Genomic DNA, 23,419 nt, shown 5'->3' with positions numbered 1-23,419 from the left:
GGCTTTGTTTAAGTTCCAACTAAAACCCTACTTTCTACAGGAAGCCATCCCCAATCCCCCATAACTCTAGTGCCTTCCCTCTGTCAATCATTTCCTGTTTATTCAGTGTACAGCCTATTTGTACGTATCTGTTTGTTTGTTGCTTTCCCCGTTAGATTGCCTTATCTCTTGCCTTTCTTTGTACCTTCAGCGTTTAGCTCAGTGCCTGGCACATAGCAGACACTTAATAAATGCTTATTGACTAACTGAGGCTGAGAAAGGTTAAGTGATTGGCCTAGGGTCACACAGCTAGTAAATTTCTAAGGAGGGACTTGAACTCAGGTCTTTCAGACTCCAAATCCATCGTGCTATCTGCTATGCCAGTCTATCTCATTACAGATATATAGCATTCGGTTTCATTTCCTTTTATACTGTTATGATCATTGTGTTTGTTCTTTTCTTGGTTCACACTGCATCAGTTCATACTGTCTTCCTACGTTTCTGTGAATTTCTCATATTAGTTACTTATTACACTGCAATAATATTCCATTATATCCATATATCACAACTCGTTTGGCCATTCCCCTTTCTGTGTATTCCACTATACAGCAAGGCGGATAGAGTATTGTAACTGGAGTTAGGAAGAGAACTTACTGGCTCAGACACTTCCTAGCTGTGTGACTCTGGTCAAATCACTTAACATTTCTCAGTCTTAGTTTCCTCATCGATGAAATGGGAATAACCTTAGCACCTTCCTCACAGAGTTGTTGTGAGACTCAAATAGGATAACGAATGTAAAGTACTTTACAAACCTTAAGGCACTACATACACGCTAGCTATTATATTATCATTATATTGATGATCTATAATAATTTATTGCTATTATTATTATTATTCTCTGAGCTATATTGAAAGCCCTCCAGGCCTTAGTAGGTAGTTAAATAGCTTATTACCTGGTGCCCAGCCATCTCTTGATGAATAATTCACTACCTGGTGCTGAGCCTTCTGTTCACAAATGTCTCTAAACACAGTTAAGCTAAGCTGGTCCTCCAGGGATGATCTGTAGTGAAACCGTTACTGGAAGCATTTCCAGCTTGGTCAGACCAGTCAATATTACATGATAAGTGCATTAGAGAGCAGCAAAAAAAAAGCAACAAAACCCAGTGGATGGGAAGGGCAAAGGGAACAGGCTACATGTTACTTTCCATCAGCGACTATGAGCCTCTGTTGTTACACATGACAGTTGACTTAATACAAAATAAATCCCTATGTGATATTAGGAATGAAAATTCCTAGCATCGAAATGTATGCATTCATTTGTTATTGTTGTTCAGATTGTCTCAGTTATGGCCAACTTTTCTTGAGATTATTTGGGCTGGCAAAGATATTGGAGTGATTTGTCAGTTCCTTCTCCAGCTTGTTTTCCAGATAGGGAAACTGAGGCAAACAGGGTTAAGCAGCTTGCCCAAGGTCATACAACTAGTAAGTGTCTGAGGCTAGATTTGAATTCAGGAAGATGAATCTTCTTGACTCTTGGCCTAGTGTTCTACCCACTGAACCACCTGGCTGCCACATGTATTCATAAAACATTTACAAAGGACCCCTTGTTGTAATACCCTGTATATTACACCCCAAGCAACTGCTTCCCTTATCTACCTATAGTCCCAACTCTGCAGTAATGGAAACAGTGCTGCTTCTGGAGTCAGAGGCCCTCGGTTCAAACCCACCTTCAGATTCTTACTGCTTGTGTGCTTGTGCACAAATCGCTTGTGGGCCTCAGTTTCCTCACCTATAAGATGATGGAGTCGGACTTTACAATTTTAGGTATTTAATTCTATATGTCAAGAGAAGACTATTAAGCTTAATGATCACAGGTACCTCTGTTATGAATGTTAACCTCTTTTATCAGCCACATCATCTAATGAGAACCTGGAGGCCAGGTTATGGTTCAGCAGCCCTCGAGCACCAGCCCTTCCCAGGTGGTAGGGCTTTCCATATATAAACTAAGAAAACTTCAGTACACACCTCACAGTGTGGTGAGAGAGGGCCCTCCTCAGCCGATTGCACCCCTTATGGCTATCCATGGCATCTGAACATAACTGAGGTATTCCTTGAGTATCTAGGGAGCACAGTAGATAACATTTCAGGCCAGGATTCAAGAAGACTCATCTTTTAGAATTCAAATCTAGTCTCAGACGCTACTGTGTGCATGTGCGTGTGTGTCTGTGCGTGCGTGTGTGTGCGTGCGTGTGTGTGTGTGTGTGTGTGTGTGTGTCTATGTGACCCTGGGCAAGTCACTTAACCCTGTTTGCCTCAGTTTCCCCATCTGCAAGATGAATTGGAGAATGAAATGTCAAACCATTCTAGTATCATTGCCAAGAAAACCCTAAATGGGGCCACAGAGTTGAACATGATTGAAATGACTAAACAACAACAACTGCAGTTTTTTTTTTTACCATCTGCTCTAATTCCTCCTGTAATCAGGGCCCAAGAGAGTTGCATGGTTAAGTGCACATCTCTTCATGAGGCTTCCAATAGGTGACCATCGTGCAGAAAGTGATGCATTTGGAATCCTGGGAACATATCATAGGCTTGGAACTGGAAGATACCTTGGGACCCACATAGTCCAACTCTTTCATTTTACAGATGAAGAAATGGAGGCTCAGAGAATTTCAGATTTCCCAAGGGTCACACACCTAGTAAGTGTCAGAGATGAGGCATGAATCTAAGTCTTCCCAACTCCAAATCCAGCACCCTAGCCACTCTTCAGGATTTCCTCTTCAGGTTTGAATACTGGCTCATCCATTGACTTGCTGTGTGACCTTAGGCATTTCCCTCCCTTGATTTCAGTTTTTGTCATCTGGAAAGTGAAGGGCCCTTCCAACTATGATCCTATGATTCTTTCCAAACTGGCTAAATACTTCATCTCTGCTGCCTTCTGGGGCAGAACCCAGGGATGATAACTCTCCATAGATGCATGGTATATTCCTAGACTATAGAAAGAAGCTTTTCTAGTCAATGACTGTTGATCCCCCTCACTCCTTCAGACAGTTCCCAAACTAAAGTCTTTAAGGGACTTAACAATGGCTTCCCTCACTAAGGGCAAGCATAATAAGAAAAGGACAATCATACAGTAGGAATGAAAGACCATTATGGACAGTGTGAGTATTACATTGTTACTCTTGAGATATATTTTGAAAATGTTAAACCAGGAGAGGATTTCTAGTGTATATGGAAGGACATAGACCAGAACTGAACAGAATTGAAATGTATGAATGGACTAGGGTATACACCAGAAGGGGGAGGACCCATACTGATGAGAAAAACTGACACATTTAAGTTTCTAAGTGTGCCCTACCCTTAACAGATCAGAGGAGCACACTGAAAATTGAATTCTAGAAATAGTAAGTCAATAAGTATTTATTAAGCACCTACCATGTGTCAGATACTGTGCTAACATTGGGCAAGAGAGAGAAAAGAGAGAGGAAAAGAGGCAAAAGGCAACCCCTGCCCTCAAGGAACATACAGTCTAACAATAATAATATCTAATAATTTGTTAACAAATATGTACAATCAACCTATAAACAGGATATGCAGGAATTAATTAACAAAAGGGAAGCACTAGAATTAGGAGGATCTGGGAAAGGCTGCTTGTAGAAGATGAGATTTTAGCTGGGAAACCAGGGAAGCCAGGAGGTGATGAGGAGGGAGAGCATTCCTGACATGATGGATAGCCAATGAGAATGGACTGAAGTAGAGAGAGACATATGGCAAGCAGCCCAACCAGCAGGGTATTCCAATAGGCTGGTCATGAAGTGATGGGGTCCTATACAAGGGTAGTAGCAGTATCAGAGAAGAGAGGAAGGATATTCTGTCTTCCATAGTTTTCCAAGGTGATTATGTCAAAGAAACGTTTCTAGTGCCTCCGGCTTTTGAAAACAAATCTCATTGTGTCAAATAATATTTAAATGAAAATTTCCTTGGAACCAAAACATTTCAAAGCATATGTCAATCATTTCCTTGTTTCAAGGCATTGTCAATACAACAAAAGTCTCAGATACTTAGGACTGCCCCTTGTAATTGATTTGCTCTATATGTGAACATTTGTTATTATGGTTGTTACATCCTTTGGTGGTAGCATTGGGCTAGGGGGATAGGGAGAAGGAAAGAAGGGAGATATAGAGGGTGTCTCATTCTTTATGCATTGCCTGCATACCCTTTGCAATTAGGCTTTTTTCCTGGCAGCTATACTGTCTTCTTATCCCTCTTGTTGGTAATCTGACTTTTCAAAGTCTAGCTTAAGACCTGCATGGCTAAAAATAGCAGCCTGAGAGACTTTCAGAGCTCCCATTCACAGCTCCCAAATAGCCTTCCTTTTTTCCCCTCCCTTCTCTTTCATCATTATTTTCCTTTTCTTTTTTAAAAAAGCAGCACTGCTTAATTAAGATGGTTCAAAGCGAACATCTAAGGCCACCTCACAGCATGTGTAGGTCTGATGAAATAAAGAGGATGTCAAGCATTCTGATGGACTGTGTTGAATTTTAAACCCCTCATCATAAGTTTTCTGTGATGTCCAATATGTTTTTTTTAACTAAGAAATACATTACTAATTTTGATTTTGTAAATTAATGCAACCTGGGATGGAGTGTATAGAACTTTGTTTTGCATACAATTTTAGGACCATATTTTTAAAAAAAAATTTGTTTTGTTTCATGGATTGCTTTGGCCAAATAATTTATTTCTGAGTAGCCAGCTTATTGGTGATAACTCTCTCCATGTTTAGCCAGGTTTGTCCTCAGAATGACAATTTATAGCCTGTTATCAAGCCTATATGTAAATCCTTTTTAGACCTTTTTGGAGCTTGTCTTCTGCTTTCATAATCCTTAAGAACTCAGAGTTGCCTACTTGCCACAATGAGGCATCAGAGAGTTTGTGATGTTTGTAACTGCGTCAGCCACTCACCTATACACCTACATTCTCATCTGTGTACTTTCCTAGAGGCAGCTGGGTAGCTTAGAGTGCTAGACTGAAGTCTTATTCAAATCCTGCTTCAGATATCTCCTAGCTGTGTGATCCTAGGCAAATCACTGCACATCTGCCAGCCTTGGTTTCCTCATCTGTAAAACGGAGAGAAAAAAGCACAGAGTTGTGAATATTGAATGAGATAATATATGTGCTTTGCAAACCTTAAAGTACTATTAAATGTTGGCTACTTTTATCTATGTATAATTTTTATGAAAATCATCTATATGCACATCCTTGATTAGGATGTTAGTGGGAATAGGCAGGCTTTTGGCAAGCAATATGCCACTTGTAGATATATATCTTTATCCTCACACAAATGCCTGAAAGATTCATATGAAATTTCACTGTATTTTTTGATTATATAAAAAGAAAACCTCCCTATTTTATTTAGCCAAGTAGAGCCTCCATTTAAAGGCTTTCCTCAGACAAGGTGTCTTCCATTCATCCATCAAAATTATTCAAGATTCCTTGAAAGATATAACAAAGATAACATCATCTAATAATCCTTTGCTCATAGACATCAAGTGAGACTTCAAATAGGAGGATATATGCTCATGAAGGGTGTTCATTATCATTATGGAGATCTTGAATAGAGGTCAATTTGAAGGGAAATTCCAAGTGGTTAGTCATGCTTCTGATTGTACAGTATTATGCTCTTTACACCCAGCCCCAGGACACTGCTGAATCTTCTTGACGAGATCTATGACCACTCAAAAGAGTTCATTCTAATCATTTACAAGAGAAAAACTAAATGGATGAAAGTCTGTTGTTCAGATTATGGCACATTAGATGTACAACCTATAGCACTCATCCATTGGTACATATGTATATATACATGTACATATATCTAAGATATACATCTGTACATATCTGCCCAAGATATACACGCATATGTACAAATGTTCACACATTTATGTACAATAAGTAGGTACACATATACATGGGTATATTTTATATATGTATGTACTATAAATTTATATGCATTTATGTTTATATATTTGTGCACTGATATATATATAGGTGTATATATATACACACACAGAGGAAATATATGCATCTATATGAAAATATGTATACATACATATAAAATACACATATATGTGTATATGTATGTGTGTATATAGATACAGATATCCTGGGCAGACAGTATGAATGGTCAGCAAATTGGTCCAAGGATCAAAGAGAAGACTAGATAAACTTAGGAAAGCTGCAAAGCTCCTTTAATGATCCAAATTTTCCTAAGAAACAAAGGTACAGTTTTTACATACCAATATTTTACTAGTGCTGTTACATGACGACGAGTCATGAAACATTATAGTCTTTGACGGATTAAAAATGAGATTCACTTAGAGGGCAATGAAAAGGCATGTGATGGGTGTGAACAGGTTGCAACATATAAAAAAATCAGACAGTTTGAAGAAATAGAGTAAAGGATTTCATCAGGTGATTGGAAAAGAAAATGGGTTGGTCATGTGGCAATAGCTAGGCACAGCTATTAGACAGAGTGTACTGCACCAATAACCTTGAGATATCAGAATGATGGGCAAGAGTTCCACAGGATAGACTGGCTTGGATGTTATAACCTGCATAGTTGGAAGGAACAGCCAAATCGATGAGATTGTGGATTTATTTGAGTCACCATAGGATGATTTCTTTGGCTCAGCAACTCAAAAAACTAATGATCAAGGAACGGAGGGATTGTGATCTGAGTCGGTGGAGAGGATGCGCAGATGAATGCAATCTTGCAATTCAAGAAAGAGGGAAAGTTGTATCAAGTCTATCATTACCACTTTCATTAACTGTGGTTATAGTGGTACCCACAGGACTTTGGGAAGAGGGGAAAATAAAGTCATTGTTAAAACCTAATTTAATGCCTGAGCGGTGTTTCAAATTCCTGTTTTCTTCCTTAGGAAAGTTGACTCATCATTATTTAATATCAAATTGAAAATCTCGCTTCTATCCCATTATCAGTGTCTCCATCATATAGCAGAGAACCTATTCACAAACTTTGACAATAATGTGAAATGAGTATCATTAACCATGCTTCTATATCATTCTTCCTTATTTATAGTGCCTTCATCTCTGAAGCAGAAAAGAAACCAAAAATGTTGAACCAGACCACTTTGGACGTGAAACGACTCAAGCTATGTTGGCAGGAGCTGGTCTGTGAAAATGCTATCTATATTGTGAAATTAAAGCTTGGACTTTTAAATTAACCTCATTTGTCTCATCATAGACTCATAGATTTAGAGCTGCAAGAGAGCTTAGAGATTGTCTTATCCAAATCCTTCATTTGACAGGCACATTAAAGTCAGGGTAGTGAAGTGGAAAAAAGTACAGAACTTGGGAATCAAGAATGACATAGGCTGAAATACTGTATAACCATGGGCAAATGACTTAAATTCTGTAAGCCTCATCTGTAAAGTAGAAATAATACCCACAATACCTTGAAGAAATCACATTTTACATGGGTTCTAGATGTGAGTCAATTTGATAGTTATTTATTGGGGTCTTACTGTATGAAGTGCATAGGGCTTAAGTGCATATAATTTTGACCTTAACCTGAGTCTTTGAGTTTAGTTTGACTACTTAGAATCCTTCCTCAGAAACCTATTAGCTGTATGACCCTGGGCAAGTCACTTAACCTTTCTCAGCCTTAGTTTCCTTATCTGTAAAATGAGAGTAACAAAAGCACCTATCTTACAGTGCTATTAAACGTATGTAAAATGTTTTGCAAACCTTAAAACACTATTTAAATATTAGCTGTTATTGATCATTTGAAAAGCCAGTTTAGTATAGTGGAAAGGAGCACTGGATCGCTGGAGTTAGGAGGCCAGGATAATGGATCTCATTTCTACCATTTAACTAGTTGTGTGATGAACAGCACAGAGTTTAATCTTTTTGAGTGTCAGTTTTCTCATCAGGGAAATGAAGAATACCCATCTCATTGGGTTGTTGTAAGGAAAACATTTTGTTAAGTGTAAACTCTCTGAATATGAGTTATTATTTGACTCACCTGTGAAAACTGGCACAGATCCACCATCCCACAAGCCCAGGAACGAATAGAAAGCATGCTCTTTGCAAGAAAAATGTTTGATGAAGCCTAAAATGGTCCACAGCCTTCGTACCACCTCCTTTCTGTAAGCTCTGAGAGACTCAGAGTGACCTTCAAGTCAAGATACCTGAGTATGAAGCCCAATTCTTCCATTTAATAGCTGTATGATCCCAGGCAAATGACGTCACCACATCTGTAAAAGGAGAATTAGAATACTGATACCACATCTCTTATGGGAGGCATCACATTTAGTTGAAGGTATTAGCAAAGAATATATGAAGGAGGCAGCATTCGATCTGAGTCTTGAAGAATGGGAAGGATTTCAGCTGACGAAGACGTGGGGGAATGCCCTCTGATGCCTCGGTTTTGTTGTTGTTTAATGGATAAGTCATGTCTGATTCTCTGTGACCCCATTTGGGATTTTCTTAGCAAAGATACTACAGTGGTTTACCATTTCCTTCTCCAGCTCATTTTATAGATGAGTAAATTCAGGCAAACAGGGTTAAGTGACTCATACAAGGTCACACAGCTAATAAGTAGCTGAGACCAGATTTGAACTCCGGTCCTTCTGACTCCAAGACTGGTGCTCTATCTATAACACCACCTACTTGTCCCTAAAGCAATGGTATCAAACTTAAATAGAAATAGGGTCCCTAAGCCATACATAAGGATCCTAGTGGCCACAAATTGACTTAGAAAGCCACATACTAACATTATCCATGTTCTATTATATTTTTATTTATTTCCCAATTATATTTTAATCTGGCTCTAGCCCCACTCAGGATTGTTTATGCTGGCCATACATTTTACATCTCTGTTCTAGAGAGAAGGAATGACAAGGATCAAAGCCACAGAAAAATGACTAGTCTAACTGTAGTTATTTTGTGAATCATATTGAAAACATTTACAAAATCTCTTCCCGTTTTAGGAGGCAATGGCCGCTGATGCAAAAGGACTTGTCCAACAGCAAAAAAAGAAGATGTCTATAGATGAATTGATTAATGAGGCTCAGAACTTTGTGGACAAAATCCGATTCTTGGTTGATGAGGTGAGCCATCATTAAAGAAACCATTTTCATTGCTATTTACAAAATTAATTTACATTGCATGTGGATGGGGATTTGCTGTCTTGTACAAGACGTACCCACTCGGGTAGGTTGTGATTGTTTCTGAAGGGGGCAGTCACATAACTACAGTTAACTCTAATAGCTCCTCAGCCCTTCTCCATTTAAATAAGTCAGTCAAGATAACACCATTGATTCTATTTTTTGTTTTGCTTTTTTGAGGGGGGAAGGCAGGTTAATTGGGGTTAAGTGGCTTGCCCAAGGTCACACAGCTAGCAAATGTCAAATGTCTGAGGCTGGATTTGAACTCAGGTCCTCCTGAGTCCAGGGCCGGTACTCTACTCACTGAACTACCTAGCTGCCCTCCAACACCATTGATTCTTAATCATGAAAAATTTACTAAGAGAAGGCAAAAAAAATCATAACACAATGTATTGAATATTTTCTGGCAACATACTGAGTGCTTTTTTCTTAGAATTTCTTCCCCACCACCTCCACCATTAACCTCCAGTGCGTACACCTCATTTTCCACTCAACTACTTAACATCAATTAACTTATACACAGGAATATTTGCTTGAAAGATATATCAAGAACAGAAGTATAAGCAATTTTCTGTATTACCTCAGGCCACACTCTTTCCTATATCATCTTTAGTAGCTACAGAGAGGAGGCTCAGATTTAACATAGTTTCTACATTCTCTAAAGTCAGCTCTCAGCATCACAACTTTCCTCCAGTCAGACCAGCTCCCTGCAACAACTGCAGAGTATATCTGTTTCAGGTCAGCTTATCTTAGATGGACCAAGCTCTAAACAGCTATGATCATCATCTTCCATCTTTAAAAGCTCCTATATGTGGTTTCTATATACAGGACATTTTTATACTCTACCTTCTCCTATGACTCCTCATTTCTCTCTTGCCTCAAATCAGAACCTTCTTATATGTAGTGATTTGTCTCAGTTTGAAAAACCTCAAATCCACATTTCTGTCAGATATAATAGTCAATATATACTTGTCTTATAGTCCCCAGATAGTTCTTTGATTCGGTTTCTCAGATAGAAACACCAAAGTCCTAAAATGTGAAAATCAGCTTCTGTGAAATAGTACCCTGAAGTCATATTTATTATCGGCTGGTACCTTTTTGTCTCTGAGGGACTCTTTTCATTTAGATTCTCTCAGGACTCTGTCTCTCCTCAAACACTTTTATTTCAAAATTGTATTTCTACTAAAACTGCTTCTACCTGTATTTCTCAGACAAATGTCTTTTATCTTTCCCTTTCAGTAAATAAAATGTTCAGATATGAAATGGGGTTCACAATGAAATATTCACATATATACAGTGTATGTATACATACACTGGCTATGTCTATGTATACACAAATACGTATGTATCATATATGTGTTCATACAAAGTATAAGCCAAATATTCCTCAGTAGGCTTTGTATAGTGCAAATGATTCAATATTTGACTCAATTAATTATCTTAGATCCTTCATAACACTCGCTAAATTGTAGAAATTTTCTGAATTAAGGGTTACATGGGATATACACATATGCAGATCATCAAAACAATGCTGGGGGGGGGGATTGCATAATCTCAGAATTGAAAAGAACTTCCAAAGCCATCAGATTTAACCCATACCTGAGTAGGAATCCCCTCACTACAGAATTACCAATAAGTGGTCATCCAGCTTCCTAAGAAACGTCTAGGAAGGAGTTCCCTACTTCTGAAGGCTGCCCGTTCTAGTTTGAGACAGTTAATGGATAGTGCTTAGTGGTCAGTGGGCTGGTTCTCGTTCCAGCATCATATCTGATGAATCTCATAATTTTCTTGAATGATGGCTATAATACAAATGACTCTTATTTTTCTTTCCTGAGTAGGGAGGTAAGACTGAGACTTGACTGTTTTGCACACGTGCCTCGACCCTGGGTAATATAATGAGCAGTGAGGCAGACCCTTGGCATTTGGGATTTTATTATAGCTTCAGAAGTTTAGAACTCTGGGTTCTGATGATGGTTCTGTGACTTACCGGCCCCACATCCTTTTAGAATTTCTTGATCTTTTCAGTGCCTCAGATTCCCCCTCCAAGAAGAATCCTGAGTAAATGGTGCCAAACCAACCTCTCAAGCATATTGTAGGATTCATAAAATGTAGCATCTTCACTGAGCCCTGAAGATAAAGAGAATAAATTATGGCGACCTGTGTGCTTTCACTTAATGAGTACGCTGGTAAAGAGCTGGGTACTTCAAGCAAGGCCCCATTTAACAGGCCACTTGGTAGGGGTGCTATCCATCACTGCTTAGACTTAATAGATTTCTAAGTCTAATTGTCTGTGCAATCAAGTCAAACTCCTGAATGATGAGCTAAAAATGGAGCTAAAATACTCAGCAATCATCATCTCTCTTATTTGAAAAGCCAACAAAAGGCAATTTGTGAAGTGTGCCTGGTATGGTATCACTTAGAAAGCTACCTGAACTCCCCCCCTGGAGGAGCAAATGACGATGTTTTCCTTGCTCCTGTTGTCTGCATTTTGGTTTAAATATTTTCCAGAATGTTCCATGGCTTCAAAATGCCCAGCTTTTCCTGTATTCTTTATTAACTTGATCATCAGTAAATGACTGTCAATTCAATTCAAGTATTTAGTAAGACAACTGGAAAACTGGCAGACAATGGCTGTATTCTAGAAAAGGCCAAATGATTTGTCCAAGGTGCTGAACCTCATATCCTGAATGATCAGATTGGTTCATTGGAATTTAAAAGTAGTCATAATCCATGTCCCAAGGTTCCCTGATCTCAGGGAAGGTGCATTTTGTTTGCCTTATCAGAAGATGTTTGCAAGAAACGGTGTCTCATAGAGAAGGGATATTAAAAATGAGCTAGTCCAACCTCCTTATTTCACAGAAAGGGAAACTGAGGCACAGAGAGGTAAAACAAATTATTCAAGATTGCCCAGCTAGTTAGTTGCAGAACTGGGACAACACTGAGCCATTTGGCTCATCCAAGGCCACTCCAAGTGGTGAAAGCTCTGTTTTTGTCATCCCGACAGCCGCAACATACGATCCCTGACGTCTTCATTTGGATGCTCAGCAATAACAAACGAGTGGCCTATGCGAGGATTTCATCCAAAGACCTGCTCTATTCCCCTGTCAGTGAGCAAAGAGGAAAACACTGTGGGAAACTGCAAACTCATTTTCTGAAAGTAAGTAAAAACATTTGTTCTGTTTTAACCTCTACCAATTCAGCATGGCATCCCTCTCTAGCGGACATTCTTGTCTGTCTCTTTCCGCTTGCAGTCTGTCCATCAACACGCATTTTTAAACACTTGCTGTATTCCAGGCACTATTCTAAACATGCCCAATGAGAGAATGCTGGGAGAGCATAGTTAATTGCTTTAAAAATAACCCACCATTTCAGAAGAGGCCTTGCTAAAAATAAAGCTAAATTGGCACGCTGCTGCTCCCCCCAAATATTTTGATGCTTCTTAGTATTGTTTAAAATTAGATTGTAGAAAGCTTGTCAAATAAAGTGCAGTGTGGGCACAGCTATCCATGCAGGAATTCCTTGGCCTGGAAGAGCTCAGGCACTTCGGCGTGTGTATGTGTATGTGCACACACACATATTCACATACACACACACAAACACACACATATATATACACATACACATGCACACAATGCACAAACACTTAAATATATACATGTATACACATGCGTGTGAACACCACACACATGCGTGTGAACACCACACACATGTGTTTGTACATATACACATGCAGAAACAAGCATTGTGCTTATATACAAACACTTAAATATACACATACACACATACACATACCACACATACAAATTCACAGATACATAGCTACAATACATACATATACAATATAAGCATAAATATGTATACAAAAGGCACATATATATATATACACAAAGATAGACAAATACACACATACATATACATTCATGCATATACGTATATATACACACAGACACATACATTTGTACACGCAAAGACACACGTACACCAACACACACACCACTCCGCTGTAGCCTAGGGGTCTTTTATTTTTTGTTTTCCTCTTGTTGCTGGGCTAACTTTGGGTGTTGCTTTCTAAGAGATGCTCGTTGAATGGAATTGAGGAAAAACTTGCTAAGTGATTAGAGCAGGGCCAACAGGATGTGGAATAGTGAAAGAATCTGTGAATGGATGTTACAATATTTGCTTTAAGAAGCAGCATGATATAATGAATAGGGCCCTAGACTTGGTGTCAGAAAGACCTGAGGTCAAATCCTGCCTCAGATATTTGCTAGCTGCATGACCCTGGGCAAATCACTGAACCGGTCATCACACTGGTCATCTTTGATTTCTTTATCTGTGAAATGAGGGGGCTGGATTCAATGACCTCCAAGACCTCTTCCATCTCTAAATTTGTGGTTCTTGTGATCTTTTAAAACAAACGTGTTCATCCAAAAAAGTAATCGTGATGATGGTGATGACAGTCACAACAACAATAATACATATCTAGTATTTTAAAGCTTTCAGTTGCTTTACAAATATCTCATTTTATTCTCACGATAATCCTGGGAAGTAGGAGCTATTATTATTCCCAATTTGCAGAAGCATTGATCAGAGGTTTTGGAGATGGAAGAGACCACAGAAATCATCTTTTTCATTTTTGTCTTCGAATCCTCACTGGCCACCGTAGTATCAGGCATATGGTCAGTGTTTAATAAATAAATATTTAGGGATGGTGTTCCACTCTCACCCCTAATTTGACAGATAAGGAAACTGAGGCCTAGAGATGGAAAGTGACTTGCACAAGGTCACATAGCTAGTAATCGTGAGAGCTGGGCTTTGAAAAAGTTAGTAGGAGGCCTCTAGTGCATTGAGTAGGTCCTCTAGGGAGGATTCAGGGAAGGACCTAGATAAGAACTACTGAGGATAAGAAGGCATAGATGAGTTGTGATCTGCACCAAAGCAAGGATCCACATAACTGGGGTCAAAATCCAGTGGGTAGTGAACCACATTTGATGCCAACTTTGGGTCTCATTTTCTTACACAGTGATGAAGCTGCGGCCTTGAAAGCTTCATCTTGATGGATCTGTGAATTCACCAATGCAGGCATTCTCTCCATGGGTACAGGTTGTAATCCATCTGTGCCTTCTCTTCCCTTCCTGGGGGACTCTCACCCATGCCCTCCCATGAATCCTTCTCAGGAAGCCCATCCAAGGTGTTGGAGGCCTTCTTTTCTCTAGGCCTCTTGACATTGTATTGGTGCCAATGGGTCTGTCCCTTCCTGGTTATTCCTCACTGTCAACACATGGCCAGGCTACCTCCTTTTCTGGTTCTACTTGCTCTAGAGGACACTTTTTACATCGTGAAATCCTTTATAGGTAGCGCACTGCAGATTGCTCACAGCTCTCATATGGCTCCAGTGTCCTTTGAATGACCTGCAACTTTAACGATCAATCAACATATTTCTTAAGCACCTACTGTACTCGACATGCTGTGCTAGATTTTGGGAATGCAAATGTAAGAAATCAAACAATCTATACTGATAAGGAGCTAATATTCTAGGGGTGTAGGGAATGGACAACAAGGACATATAAACAGAATAAATATACAACCAAGATCCAATTAGTGTGAATAGTAAATTCTGTGCAGTGGTTACATGTTTATGAATTCAAACTATTAGAAGTTCTGATTATGTAAAATGTGGTCATTGGTTCCAATCCAATGGAAATATGCAGTGCAAATTCGAACAATATGACCACTTTTGGAGATCCATTATTATTTATTTGCATTCACTGGTATCTAGGTGAAAAGAGAATAAATAAAAATAAATACTTTGAGAGGGAAAGCACCAGCAGTTGAGAGGGACAGAAGAGACTTCATGTATCATAAGGCAGTGCTTGAGCCATGCCTGAACAGAGTTGGGAGAGGAGGGAAGGTTCTATGAGAGACTTCTTCAGATACTATGGTATCCCAATCTTTAGAGTTACGTAGCATCAGCAGAATATGACTATATATAAGCATGAAAAATAGAGTCTTCTGGTTCTGGAAAAAGCTTGGGGTCATTAAGAATACTGTGTGATCTCCCAATTTCTACCCAGCCGACTCCTCCTTCTATACAAATTTAAGCATACCTCATTGTTGACTTTTGGTATCTTTCCAAAATATAAGGTACTTATGGACCAGCTCAATGAGCTGTGCATCTGACTGCATGATCATTTTCTGGACAATAGACATTCTTCATCCCCTTATTACTTCCTGTGTGGATAGTTAGGCCAAAATTCTAGAATGGTTAATAATCTCACTTATTAAACACAAATGACAAAGTGTAGTGAGAAGAAGCTATTATCATTACCTGTTTCAGAAAAAAAAAAAACTTTGAGTTAAATCACCAATAAGAAATGGAACAAGTTCAAGTTTATCATTTTAAACATTGGAAACCTTGCAATCGCCTTTGTGAGACAAGTTGGTATAGAAGAAGAGCAGAATTCTGATTTGCTATAGCAAAAAGGAAGGATGGAAGGAAGGGAGGGAGGGAAGGAGGAAGGAAGGAAGGAGGAAAGAAAAGAAAAATGACATTAGTAGAAAGAAATGTGAATAGATGGACTTGTTATAGGACTTGTGTAAGGCTGACATCTGTGCTGTCTTGGTGGATTAAGAAAGTCCAGCATACTTTGACCAGAGTCAAATCATTCAGAGTCACAATTTTTTTGTTGTTTGTTTGGAGGGGAGAAGGCAAGGCAATTGGGGTTGAGTGACTTGCCCGAGGTCACACAGCTAGTAAGTTTGTCAAGTGTCTGAGGCCAGATTTGAACTCAGGTCCTCCTGACTCCCGGGCCAGTGCTCTACTCACTGCACCACCAAGCTGCCTCCTAGAGTCACAGTTTTTGAGAATAATTACTGAGAGGGCTCACTACCAAGTAGTACTAACCCAGGACAGGTGGCTGACTCATTGGTACAAATTCATCTTAAAGGATTAGTGGCACGACTTCCCTCCTAACAGATTGTATTAGCAAAGCAATAAACACAACATCAATGATAATTGTGAATATGCCTATGTAGTTCTGCATTGCAAAATATGAGAGACTCTCTATATAGGAGGTAGAAGAAGTAAAACATTTATTCAGACACCAGAGCTATCCAAGCAGCAACCAACTGCCCAAACCAGTAAGCCCACTTTATCATAACAGCAAGGAACTCAAAACAGAGTATCGCAGCATGGAGCCTCATCATCCCATAACCTTCCACCCCCCTGCTGGGGCCTTCCCACAAACACATTCACAGCACAGCTGGCATGCCTCCTCTCTCTCCCTCAGCTCTAACTGCTCTAAGCATTTCCTGCTCCACCCTTTCTTGTTCCTCTTGTTCAGCAAGCTCTTCCCGCCACATGTGACTTGGGCTTCCTGTGACATAAGCAGATCACATGGGCCTATTAATGGATTGGGAAGATCTTCAAATTTACATTACATTACACCAAAGCTCGGCTGTGTTGGCTGCCAAATGAATGGTCCATCCTCTGAGGCAAAATCATAGTTGGAAGGACCTTCAAATCAAATTCAACCTATAACTGAATGAAAATTCTGTTTACAATATCTCATAAGATGTAAATGAGATTCTTTGAATTCTAGGTAAAGGAGATTTTATTTCAGTGATAGGTTAGACTAGAGAAGTCAGAGATTTATGGAGTCTGAGTTGGAAGGGATCTCAAAGGCATTTAATTTATACCTTACCTAAACAAGAATCCCTTTTACATAATAGCTAACATTTACTTAGTGCTTTAAGGTTTGCAAAACACTTTTACATGTTAGCTCACTTGATCCTATTAACATCCCAGGGACATATGTGCTGTTATTATCACCCCTATTTTTCAGATGAGGCTGAGAGAAGCTAAGGGACTTCTCTAGGATTACACAGCTAGCAAGTAGCTAAGACAGAGTTTGAACTCATCTCCCAATGTGATACCCAGTAAGTGGACACCTGGTCTTTATTTGAAGGCCTCTGTTGAGGAAGCCCTGAGGCAGTGCTTTCCCCTTTTTTATAGCTCTAATTATTGGGCAGTTTTTCTCCATATCGAGTCTAAACCTGCCTCTTTGTAGCTATTTCTGTTTCTTTCTTTTTTTGAGGGGAAGGGGAGAAAAGTGGTACTGGACTTTCGATTTCTTTGGTATGAGAGAGTCCCTTATGTGGAAACTCCCCTCACTGATGCAGGTCAGCAACTCCTCTGTAACTTGTATTCTTTTTTTAATTCATTATTTGTTTTACATTTTGCATTCAAATTTGTTTCCTTCCCTCCCAACCCCACATTAGAGAAAGCTAACATTTGATGTGTGTGTGTGTAACTATATAATACAAATTTCCATGTTATAAATGATCATATTACTCAGAATAGCTTAGTTATTCACTGTTACTCTGTGATGTAACTTAGATTCTTAGAGAGTTGCCTAGGGTATTGAAAATTCAAGTGATTTGCCTAGGATCATACAGCTAGTACATACAGGATTTGAACCCAGGTCTTCCAGACTCCAAGGTAGTCTCTCTCTCCACTAGGGCATATTTTTCCCCTTACTCAGTGAGTCAGTCAATAACCATTTATTTAGTGCCTACCATGTGCTAAGCACTGCGCTAAACACTTGTCATGATTATAATTGGACAAAAGAAACATATAAGTAAGGTGGTTTGGTCATCTGACCAGGACAGTGAAGATAGCTCCAAACCTTACTTGTTCAAACAAAAACAGAAGAGAAATCAATCAGTGGCACAAGACTACCACTGCATGTGTGTGTGTGTGTGTGTGTGTGTGTGTGTCTATATGTGTGTGTGTGTATGTGTGTGTATGTGTCTGTATGTGTGTGTGTCTGTAGGTGTGTGTGTCTGTGTGCATATTGCCTGGGATTATGGGGACACTGCGGACAGAGCATCTCCAGGTTACTAAAGAGAGTTGCAAAGGGAGAGAGAGATCTTACAGACAAGTGGCTCTGTTAATTCTCAGTTTGGAACTTATGAAGGAAAATAAAGGATCAAGTCAACTGGAACAGAAAGTCATTCAAATGGGAAAAGATACTGAAAGATGGAACTCTAACCTAATGAGCAAGAAAGGGCTCATGGAGCTTTATTATCTTCATGTTGTGAATGACTTTAAACAATATTTTAAGATGAGATACCTACTCAAAAGGATCCATAACTGAACAGGGGAAATGCAAGTGTGCTCATGTGTTCCCTAAATATGTGTGTTGGGGGCTGGGGGGAGTTGTATTATATTTTAATAAATATCATTCAGGGCTGAATTAAAGGGCAAGATAAACATATACCTGGATCAGCTGCATTTTTCACTAGTGGGTTTTATCAGGTTTGACAATGTGATTACAGCATCACAGAATGATCCTGAAGCAGGAAGGGGACTCAAGGGTCATCTACTCTAACTCCCTCAGCTGAGGACAGATGAGGAAACTGAGGCCCAGGATGGCAAAGTAGTGGCCCAAGGTCACACAGGTAATGTGAGTCAGAGGCAGGATTTGAATTCAGTCCATATGGCTCTAGGACCAGTATTCTTTCCAAAAATGTCATAATACTTATGAAACACTTAGAACAGTGGCTGGTATATAGAAAGAACTTAAATTTATGTTTTCACACCTGAATAAAGCCTAAGTTTCTTAGTCTGAAATTCAAAGCTTTCTACAATTTCATTCCAACCTACCTTTTAAGCTTGAAGTGAATTCAATGAATATTTCAGCCTTACCTCATTTTACCAACATTTAGGTTCTATTTAACTCACTGTTCCCCAAACATATCCTGGAATTTCTTAGTTCCATGGTTTTTCTTACACCATTCCCTTGTCCCTGCATGCCATTCTTCCATACATCTATGGGCTAAGAACCTTCAAAGCCCAGCTAAAGATACTTGTGGATTGCGTTTGCCTTGTTCCATTCTACAGACTGAGGCAACAACCATCTCCTATTCACCCTTGTGTTCTCAATGCCTGTGCTCTCAATACCTGTACTTGGCACAAAGGAGGTGCATCATAAGGCTTGATTTGTGCTGAATTGCACTGTGAAATGTTCACATCAAGTAGCTTGGTAACAATCATCTGTATCATTATTGCCAGGGGAAAATGAAATCTATTAATAGTTGGGGTCATTAGTCTACTGGATAGTCAAGAGAACAGAGACTCAAAGAGGTCTTGTGACCACAGGTTTAGAGCTGAAAGACACCATAGAATGAATTAATGAAGCACTTATGAAGCACCAACTGTGTGCCCTTGCATTGTCCTAAGTTCTGAGGATACAAATAGAAAAGGAAGAGAGATACTTCCTGCTTTCAAGGAGTTCACAGAGCTCAAAGGAGACAGAAATAAGGAAGATTTTAGCTGTAAATTAGATAGAAAGATGACCCATGGTCCTTAGGGTATGGTGGTAAAGCAGATAATAAGGACTCTTCTTCCATGTCACTTCCACTAACAAAACCATATCAGTTTCTGATGTTGAACCACTTGACAGTGCCAAGGATTTGGACAATGAGAACTTCCTTTTCTGGGTCTATGGTAGCTGTGGCTGTGATGCCTATAGAAGCAGTTGCTAGGCTGCATCTCTACAGGACTTGCTTCCCAATATGATGACTGTGAGCACTGGGCTGGAAACATTGCTATTCCCAAGGCTCTTGGGTTCATGGTCTTGAGTTGTCCTCTCTGGGGCCTGAGGAGAAAAGGGGTGGTCAAGACCATGGCAGGACTTTGACTTGCCTGGCACACACTGCCTCCTATCACTTCTTCAGGATGTCTTGTTGCTTCACTGAACTGGCTAGTTTTCTGTGGCACTTGGTTGGTCATAGTGGGAATGATTGACCCTTTCTTCATAGTCACTTAGAGATTATCTAGCACCACACATGAGGAAATAGGCTCAGGGAAGTTCAATCGATAAGCATTTATTAAGTGATTGCTATGTGCCAGGTACCGTGCTAAGTTCTGGGCATATAAAGAAAGGCAAAAGACAGTCCCTGCCCTTAAGGAATTCACTATCAAATATCAGAACCCAGTTTGGAGCCCACCTCCTTTATTCCAAATCAAGTGCTCTTTCTACTCTATAACTCATAAGGAATAGGGATTCTGCATTCAATGGATGGAATTGTCCCCAAAGAGGTCAACATTCCCAAAGAACTGTACTAAGAACAAATTTTCATTAACATAATGGCCTTTGGTGATATTTCCACAGCTTCCAGGACGACGTCAGGCAGGTTGGACAGTGCAAGGAAAAGTGGATGTATACCTCTGGCTGGGGTCTGCCAAGTACTACAATGCCATTCTGGACAACTTGCCTATTGGATATGAAGCTGAGACACCAACCAAAGCCAGTGGTATCAGACACCCCCCTGCCAGCCTGACTTACCAGGGTAAGACAACCACCGGCTGAAAAGACCTTAAAACCTCTTAAATGGGCTTCTGAGGGCCCTTTAACTATGTGGGCATTAGCTCGTAGTGATCTATGCATGCTAAATAGGGGCATTTATCTTTACTTTCTTAATATCATTATTTACATCCATCCTACCTCCTAGACAATGGTATACCTAAAAAGAACTTGCTAGAATAATTTTTTAAACACACACTGAATAAAAATTCCTGCTCATATGTTAATAGGAAGAAAATCAATTTGAATTTCTTTCCTAGGACAGCACACAGCTTGCATTTCCATTTTAAGGAAAGGATGATTTGTAATGAAAAGTGAATGCGTGCCTGATCAGAGCATACTGAATGGAAAATGAAGCAAATCCCCTAATAATACAGCTCTCAGGCTGTGGGTTATATATAGAAATAGTTTATATTTCTCTGTAATGATCTGACTAAAATTGGCAACCTCAGAGGCCCATATGCTCTCCTTGTCCAGTTCCCAGATTGGCTTCTATGACAAACTCAAACTGACCAGAAAGCTCGAATACTTCATGTAAGCCTTTTCTCAATTGTGGGTTATTTCCAGAGACTGACGACATACATGAATCAAACCTTTCTCCTAACATTCTGAATGACATTCCAGGTACTGTCACAATGCAAACTTGCCAGCCACTGGCTGCTGTTTTGTCTTCTGCCCCACTGAAGGTCGTGTTGCCTTTCATACAGCCAGCTGCTGAAGAGGCTTTAGGGCTAGTGAAAGAAAAAAGAAAAAAAGAAAATTAGACTTCCTTTGTTACTCAACGTCCTTGTTTTTGTTTTGGTTGGTCTTTGGTTTCAGTGGAAAACAGAAATAGTTTATCATTTAGGCCCTAAATGGGGTAGAGACTCATGGTTTAAGAAGTGCTGAAGGGGATATGAGTGGAAAAAGTTTAAGAAGCATTTAGGGAAGGCAGCTAACAATGGAGGCATTTTTAGTCATCTCTCCTCTCTCCTCCCCTCCCCTCTCCCCCCCTCTCCTCTCCCCTCCTCTCTCCTCTCCTCCCTCTCTTCCCTCCCCTCTCCCTCTCCCTCCCCTCCCCTCCCCTCCCTTCCCCTCCCCTCTCCTCTCTTCTCTTCTTTCTCCTCCTCTTCCATACAATGACCCAGTAGAGTCCTTATTCTGCCACTTACTAACTGCGTGATTCTGGGAAAATCACTTTATTTTTCCAGTGTCTCATCCTTCTCATCCGTGAAATGAGTATAATAAAATCTATGTCCCAGAATTGTTGGGAGGAAAGTATCTTGTTAAATGTTTAAAGCGTTATGGAGGTTTGATTAGGGACTGCACTTGTGATTTCTTTGGTATGGAGACTGGTGTGGATTAGAAAACTCCTTCTGCCCGTGCAGGTTGGCACCTTCTCTTCAGTTGATGCCCTAAGAAACTTGCTTAGAGTCCAGGGAAGGTCAGTGATTTGCTGAAGGTCCCACAGAGAGTCCAAGGTGAGACGTCCTCAGGTCTCTCCAGGCCCGCTCCCCATTCGCTAGGCCACACTGACTCACAAGTTTCCAAAGCACTTTCCTTACAACAGCCAGCTGCTATGTGTAGTCTACACACCACTATTCCCATTTTACTGATGGGGGTGGAGCTGAGGCACAGAGTGCCACAGTCACTCAGCTTGCAAATGGCAGAGCACTGAGTCATCTTCCAGACTTGAGATCCAGTACTTTTGTCACTCAAGCTCCTGCATTCAAAGCCTATAATTTGGGGATTTAATTCCATTGCTGACAGCAAGAGAGCCTTGACTTTTCTTTTTCGGGTAGAGCGAGCAAAATGATAGAAAAATATCCTGCATCTACCCCAGATGATGATGATGCCAACAATAATAATATCTAGCATTTATATGGTACCTTAAAATTTTCAAAGTGTTTCACAACTATTTTCTCACTTTGTCCTCACAACAATCCTGGGAGGTCGGGGCTATTATTATCTCCATTTTACAGATGAGGAAACTGAGGCTGAGAGATGTTAAGGGACTTTTCCAGGGCTACACAGCAAAAAGTATCTAAGGCTAAATTTAAACTTGGTTCTGTCCAGTTCCAAAGGACTCATGACGAAAAATGCTGTCTACCCCTAGAGAAAGAATTGATGCAATCTGAGTGCAGATTCAAGCATACTTTTTTCACTTTTTTATTTTTCTTGCTTTTTGTGTGTTTGTTGCAACATGGTTAATATGGAATTATGTTTTGCATGACTTCACATGTATAATTGATATAATATTGTTTGCTTTCTTAATGGGTGGGAAGGGGAATGGGGGGAGGGAGAGAATTTTGCACTTAGAATTTTAAAAAATGAATGTTAAACATTTTAAAAATGTAATTGGGAAATATTTAACAAAATTAAAATATAATCAGAAGAAAAAAATTTTAAATGCACTTGGGTCTGTCTATAAACTGTACATCTAAAATCCAGAGATATTTTGACAAACTTGCTCTTCCAGCTGGGTTTTCCGAGTACCAGTTGTGGAAGGTTCTACCAAGCAAGAAGAGTTAAAGTATGAACTAAGTGACGGATTGTCTGTCCTCCAAGGACCGATCTAGTTAAGTGGGAAGAGGTTCATTACAAAGAAGTTGGCCACTATGGCTACTACCACTCATGAAGCTATCTCTTAAGACATAGAAGGGATGAATTCTGTGTTAATGGAGGAAGCATACACACCAAGGCAATCAAGGGTCTTTGGGAATGTTGAAGTGTTCTTTCAACAAATTGTCGCTGTTGTTAAATGCTCACATATGCGATATTGATATATTGTGCTGATAAAGGTGGTAAAATAATCGGTAAGTAATCAACAAGCACTTGTTAAATGCCTACTATGTGCCAATTAGGAAGATATTGCAGTAGGGGAGAGGTGATGAGATCCCAAACTGGGGT

The 23,419-nt window shown here is 39.7% G+C and overlaps 1 protein-coding gene across 1 annotated transcript in view; it reads left to right on the top strand.

The window, feature by feature from the left end:
• FER1L6 (fer-1 like family member 6) overlaps window positions 1-23,419 on the top strand; it is a 205,173-nt gene that overhangs the window by 65,431 nt on the left and 116,323 nt on the right. Inside the window, exons 15-18 of the mRNA XM_036739631.1 lie at window positions 7,076-7,166; window positions 8,988-9,107; window positions 12,169-12,321; window positions 20,339-20,516. Of these exons, the coding sequence (XP_036595526.1) occupies window positions 7,076-7,166; window positions 8,988-9,107; window positions 12,169-12,321; window positions 20,339-20,516 (542 nt within the window). The remainder of the gene's footprint in view (window positions 1-7,075; window positions 7,167-8,987; window positions 9,108-12,168; window positions 12,322-20,338; window positions 20,517-23,419) is intronic.

Source organism: Trichosurus vulpecula, chromosome 1 (assembly GCF_011100635.1).
Source record: "Trichosurus vulpecula isolate mTriVul1 chromosome 1, mTriVul1.pri, whole genome shotgun sequence".
Classification (NCBI taxonomy): domain Eukaryota; kingdom Metazoa; phylum Chordata; class Mammalia; order Diprotodontia; family Phalangeridae; genus Trichosurus; species Trichosurus vulpecula.
Note: the sequence above shows the minus strand (reverse complement) of the source record. Positions and strands in the feature narration are given on the sequence as shown.